The sequence below is a fragment of the Neoarius graeffei genome, chromosome 13 (genome assembly GCF_027579695.1).
Source record: "Neoarius graeffei isolate fNeoGra1 chromosome 13, fNeoGra1.pri, whole genome shotgun sequence".
Taxonomy (NCBI): Eukaryota; Metazoa; Chordata; class Actinopteri; order Siluriformes; family Ariidae; genus Neoarius; species Neoarius graeffei.
The window spans coordinates 3,666,397-3,672,536 of record NC_083581.1 but is presented as its reverse complement, the minus strand read 5'-3'; the positions used below and the strand labels follow the sequence as shown (position 1 = coordinate 3,672,536).

The 6,140-nt window shown below is 44.9% G+C and overlaps 1 protein-coding gene across 1 annotated transcript; it reads right to left on the bottom strand.

Annotated features, from left to right (window-relative positions):
• Positions 1-1,474: 1,474 nt before the first annotated feature.
• On the bottom strand, positions 1,475-5,849 carry mafba (MAF bZIP transcription factor Ba). Its single transcript, XM_060937152.1, has 2 exons — positions 3,958-5,849; positions 1,475-2,652 (listed from the first exon to the last, which is right to left on the bottom strand). Exons 1-2 carry the CDS (start codon positions 5,121-5,123, stop codon positions 2,631-2,633), a joined length of 1,188 nt encoding a protein of 395 aa, XP_060793135.1. The 5' UTR covers positions 5,124-5,849; the 3' UTR covers positions 1,475-2,630.
• Positions 5,850-6,140: the final 291 nt, after the last annotated feature.

Below are 6,140 nucleotides of genomic sequence, written 5' to 3'. Positions count from 1 at the left end.
CACCACCCACCGCCCTCTTGCTCACCGCCCTCTCACCCACCGCCCTCTCGATCACTGCTCTTTCGCTTACCGCCCTCTCGGTCACTGCCCTTACACCCGCCATCCACCGCCCTCTCGCTCACCACCCTGTTGCCCACCGCCCTCTCGCTCACTGCTCACACTGCGTCCCACAGCTGCGTAACTCACTCACAGTACAGAGCCATCTGCCCTCTTACACATACACACACTCATACATGCTCTGACTGATTACTATCGCTCTGATTGACAAGTGCTAATCCGGTATGCCCCTCCCCCAGAGAGCACGTATATCTATCTGAATGTTGTTGAGTTCTGGATTCTGATTGGTCGCAAGGTGTTGGTGAATTTTCTATAACAACAGCAGCAGGACTCATTCTCATACGTTCTGATACGTTATCATTTCCATAGTAACGGCTCGTTCACAGAGCGGACGCGCTACCGAAACAGAAGGTGATGGGAAGAGTCTCGAGGGTCAGTCAGAGTTTGAAAAAATACACATTTTAATCCTTGACTGTGGAATTTAAAACATTACAGTAAGATAGTTAGTGATTCAGGAATCATCACAGCGCCGTGTCGTTGATTATTTTACTAGAACAGCACCCCAACACGCACACACAGAGTGTGTTTTATTCCTTATGATCCTGACTTAAGTCTCTGATGATGTTGAAACGATTCGTGTCAGACATTTCCAGCGGTTATAAAGCCGAACAAGTCTGGCATGTTCAGAGCGAGCGATCGGCCCTGAGCGGAGTCGTGAGCGAGTCTCTGTATAACGCTGGGAACATGAGCGTGAGGTAATGAAAGGGTTAATCATGGCATTCCCACAGCGAAGCCTCGCGCTGCCGCAGAGGTCAAAGATCTCCTTTTACTGAACACACGCGCTTAGCTGGATTTGTGCACAAGTCAGCGCGCAAAGGGCAGGTCAGGACAAAACCGAACGGGCCTCATGTCTCTCTCTCTCTCTCTCACACACACACACACGTTTCTCTTATTATCCTTGTCAGGATCTATGAGCCAACAGAAATCTTTTGTACTTTTATATTTTTGTATATTTCCCCAGTTGTATGAAATGTCCTCACAAATTCAGATGTGTCAGATTTTCCTGTCCTTGTGGGGACGTCTGGTCCTCACCGACACACACACACACACACACAGTCTGGTGTGTTATTTTTCTAGCTTTATAAACTCCACATCTCTAACAAAGGATTAAAGTGAATTAAATAAAAAAACGTCCAGTTTTCTTTCTTTCACTTTCACTTTGGCGCTGATCTTAGAACCAATTAATCATTAATCTTTAATCAGGAAAGTTCGCTTGTTGTTTTGTGGTTGTTTTTCTTCTCTCTCGCTCTCTCTCAGTTCCTCTAACATCTCTCTCTCGACTGTGTGTTTGTTCCTTTCCATAATCAAACGGTTGAGTGAAATAAAAATAACAAAAAGAACAACCAGAACCATAATATTGCCATTTCAATGACTTTAATAAGCAAAATAGGAAACCATTTTTTCTTCCATAAAACGACAACCAAAAAAAAAAAACATAAGATGAAACAGAAACCAGCCTGAATGGAAATTCAAATTTAACAACTTTTCTTTCTCTCTCATTTATTTTATATATAAACAGGATTGAAAATTGATCCCCTTGCATTACATTAAGACAGGAAATTAACCAACAGAACAAAAACAACAACCCGCTGCTGCAGTTTCAGAATTGATTTCAACACAGTTGAATCAGTAACTAAAAAAAAAACATGATTAAATGCATGACGTTCTTTTTTGTTTGTTTCTTTCTTTTTTTTAACAATAATTCTTAAATGCAAGCACCATGCTCTTATTCAATATGATCTGACAAGTTCTGTTAATTTAATCATTAAAAAATAAAACCATAACTATAACTATAATGCATCTGGCCAGCAGAACCAGAATCTCAGAAAACAGAGAGAAGGAAAAAAAAACAATACAAATAATAACATGAATAAGAACATGAACATAATAAACATAAACATGACAAATTTTTCATTTTGAGATTTTTTTTTGCAAAACCTGAATCCCTTTTTTTAACTGACCGGCAGAAAAAAAACACAGGAAAACATTAAACAATGATCACTCAAAGTCGGTACAAGAAAATGAAAATAATAATTAAAAAACTTCAAACCCTGATTTTAGGAAATTGTTGGAATTATAATTGCTTTGATTTTTTTTTGGGGGGGGGGGATTTTCAGCTCATGAAACTGACAGGAAAAAAAATAATTAAAAGAAAAACAAATTGAAAGTGAAAAATGATGAGACTTGTTTATATTTGTTGGGATTATATAACAGTATAACAGGCGTGAGTTATGCAAAGTGACAAAACTGCATTTCCTGCTACGAATCGACACGGAAAAGGAAACACGAGCAGCTGTGGTGCACGAAGCATGCCGGAAAACACGCAGTGCTTTAGTCCGGAGTCTGCACAGCGGGACACTGCTCCTCAAGGAATTTCATCGTGTGTGTGTGTGTGTGTGTGAGTGTGTGTGTGTGTGTGTGAAATGTGCATTTTCTTTTCTTTTTTTTCTTCACTGCATGACCTTGCGATGAAAATGCAAAGTGTATCGAGTCTAACACAGAGTGTATCTTTGTTATGTCTTCCTTGAGGATGGTCTGCAAAAAAAAAAAAAAAAGACTCAAAATGAAGAGAAAATCCAAAGAAAAGTGCACGTAATATACAAACTCGGCTGACTTTTTTTTTGATGCAACTGCAAAAAAAAAAAAAAAAAATCTTAATGAGAAAAGAAATAATAATAATAATAATACAAAACATGAAAAGATCCCAAAGTTCTGCTCAACTCATTCATTTTTTTCTTTTATTTTTAATCTTTTTTTTTTTTTGCCGTTGCATGTATTTACAAGCCCAGTACAAACAAACAAACAAACAAACAAACAGCGTCGTAACTGGTGGTTTGGCCACCGGTTCATGTCTAAAGTCCCAGAAACATCATCGATGGGAAGAAAGAAAGAAAGAAGGAAGGAGGGGAAAAAAAGATCAACAACATGCTATTTAAGATACACGAAGAAGAAAAAAATAAACAAGGAAGTACAAAATAGAAGTTATTACCGTACATGTCCAGCATGCAGGATTAATATTTTAATGCAGTATATTTATCTTTTTTTTTTTTTAACCAAGCAGGCAATAAACTGATGAGATGTTGCATAAAAGTTTTGCATACTGTCTTGTTCTCAAAAAAATTGACATATTGGACCCAAGAGGGAGAAGTCCAAAGAAAAAGTCCAAAGGTCCTCTCTGTGTTTCTCTCTCTCTCTCTCTCTTCCTATCTCTATCTCTCTGTCACTTCTGAGCATCAGTATTGATCCAAACGTGTTTTTTTCCCCCCGTCCTGAACAATTGGGACGGGTGTTAACGCTTTACAAAAGAACTAAATCACTGCAAAAACGTCTTACAGTGTCAAACAAACACGCAGCGTCCCGAGTCCGGATTCTGTGTGTCTTGATTTAACATCATCATGAGTTTTTTTTTTTTTTAATTTTTGCAATTAGAATAAAAATCAGGGCTTGTGTGTGTGTGTTGTGGTTTATCTAAAAGCAATTACTTTCCCAAGAAACAAATCAAAACAAAAAATCTTGCATTGTACTTTGCATGATTGTGGTTGAAAAACAAAACCACACCTTTAAAAAAAAAAATCAATGGAAAACGAAACAAAAGCAAAGTTTAAAAACTTGCTCGTGGATGGAGATGATTAGAGCAATATTATTATTATTATTGTTATTATTATTATCATTATTATTAATGTTGTTGTTATTATTATTGTGGGTTATTTTTCTTTCTAATATGAAGAATACAGCTGCTGTTGTAAGTTATTAGTAGAATAATCATGATATAATGTCGATTAGTATCGTAGTCTCTTCAGCGCAGGAGAGGAACGAGACGGAACCGGAGAAGGAACTCACATGAAGAACTCTGGCGAAGACGGGTTGTCGCTGGTGGAACCCGCCTCGCGGAACCCGCCCGCTCCGGCGCTCGAACCCGTGGCCGCTGAGGTCAGCTTCTCGCACTTGAGTTTGTAGGCGTCCCGCTCTCGGGCCAGGCGTCCGATCTCCTGCTTGAGCTGCTCCACCTGGTTGAGGAGCTGCGTCTTCTCGCTCTCGAGGACGTGCTTCTGCTGCACCCGCTTGAAGCGGCAGGACTGCGCGTAGCCACGGTTCTTGAGCGTGCGCCTCTTCTGCTTCAGGCGCACCACCTCGTCCTTGGAGAAGCCGCGCAGGTGCCGGTTGAGCTCGCGGACGGACATGGAGACCAGCTGCTCGTCAGAGAAGCGTTCCTCGACGCCCAGGAGGCTCAGCGCGCTGCCGTTAGTGCTGCCGTGGTGCTGCTGCTGCTGCGCGTGATGGTGGTGGTGAGCGTGATGGTTGGTGTGTTGCACGTGATGGCGGTGGTGATGGAGCTGAGGAGAGGTCGGAGACGGGCTGTCCGGGTCTTGGCTGTGGTGCTGATGAGGATGCTGCTGCTGCTGCTGCGTGTGAGAGTGCAGGTCATCTGTGTGCTGCTGAAGCGCTGCGTAGACGTGAGGATGGTGCTGCGCGTGAGGATGATGATGATGGTGATGATGCATGGCAGCTCGGTAACCCTCAAAACCACCTCCCTGCTGCAGCTGCTGTTGCTGCACATGTGGCGGCGGAGCGTGCCCGATCAGGGCCTCCACAGCGTCCTCGGGCGTCAGGCCGAGCGCGTGAGGGTCGACGTGCTGCGGGTAGCCGCCACCGGGCATCCAGTAGAGCTCCTCCAGGTTGCTCTTGTGCTCCTCCGTGGGGCTGAAGCTGGGCGACGAGGGCACCGAGCTGCACGGCGTGCTCAGAGGAGTCGACGACACCGAGCCCTGGGGCTGCTGCACGCGCGAGGGGCACGCGCGCGCGCCGCCGTTCACTGCTCCGTGCAGCGCCTCCTTCTTCACGTCGAACTTGAGCAGGTCGAAGTCGTTGACGTAGTCCACCAGGGCGAGCGGGCTTGTGGGCAGCACCTCGGCGCTCATCGCGTCTCCTCCGCCGCCGCCGCCGTGCGTGAGCGGGGCAAAAACGCACCTCTGCTTCTTCTGCGCTTCTTCCTTCTCAAATCGCATGCAACAGTCTGCGCACCTCCTTCACTTCACACCGGGAGCATGCACCGACACCGGGGAACTTTATATAGATATATATATTTAAAAAAATACTAACTTTTTTTCTTCTTCTTCTTCTGTTTGTTTGTTTTCAGAGATCTGTTTGCTGCAGGAGAAAAGAGCGTGCGAGCTGCATGAAGTTGCCCGGTTTACCGACTTTCTTTCTGCACGGCAGGCAGGGCGGAGAAAAAACAAAAGCAGAAAGAATACAGAGGTAAAAAAAAAAAGTCAGTGCACAAATATATCAGGTCCTGACGCAAAGCTGAACTTGAGTCATAAATAGGATTTAAAAATGTGCGCAGGCGCGGGGAAACACAGCACACAGGGCTCCGGTCCCTCCGGTGCGCCGGCGAAGGAAAAGAAGAATAAAAGAAGAATAAAAGGATTTAAAAGGAGAAGAAGTTGCTGTGCTCCAGCTCTGCACCGCAGAGACGCAGAGAGAGAGAGACCTCGGCGGGCGCGCGCCTGCTCCTCCTCCTCCTCCTCCTCCGCGTGCCTGCTTATGAGCTGGACTCGGCTCGCGCGCTCCTCCTCCTCCTGCTGTCGCGTGCGCGTTATTTGGACCGTCTCTCTTTCTCTCTCTCTCTCTCGCGCGCGCTCCTCCTCCACCTCTCACTCCTCCTTTGAATCAATCTCTCTCTCTCTCTCTCTCTCTCTCACTCTCTCCGAGCTCGTGCGCGGGACTCTTGTTCGCTCAGAATGCTGGCCCCGTTTTTTATACTCCCAGCTGCCCGTGACGTCACTGCACCAGGCGTGTCAATTCGAGCGCTCTCTAGGCCTATCAGAAACCCGACACCGCTCCAGATTTACATAACCGCGCCCACTTTTTCGCTTCTGCGTGCGTGCTGCTGTGCTTCAGAGTCTCTCTCTCTCTCTCTCTCTCTCTCTCTCTCTCTCTCTCTCTAACGGAGCTGCTTTAGTTTGTAATGTCGATAAATAAATGTTTAGGTTACTAAACATTACAATATAATCTGAATAGAT

Coding starts and splice junctions, on each gene's coding strand:
- mafba (XM_060937152.1), bottom strand. CDS start 5,123: ATGCGATTTGAGAAGGAAGAAGCGCAGAAGAAGCAGAGGTGCGTTTTT. Junction 2,653..3,957: donor TCTTCGCCAGAGTTCTTCAT/GTGAGTTCCTTC, acceptor TTTTTTTTGCAG/ACCATCCTCAAGGAAGACAT.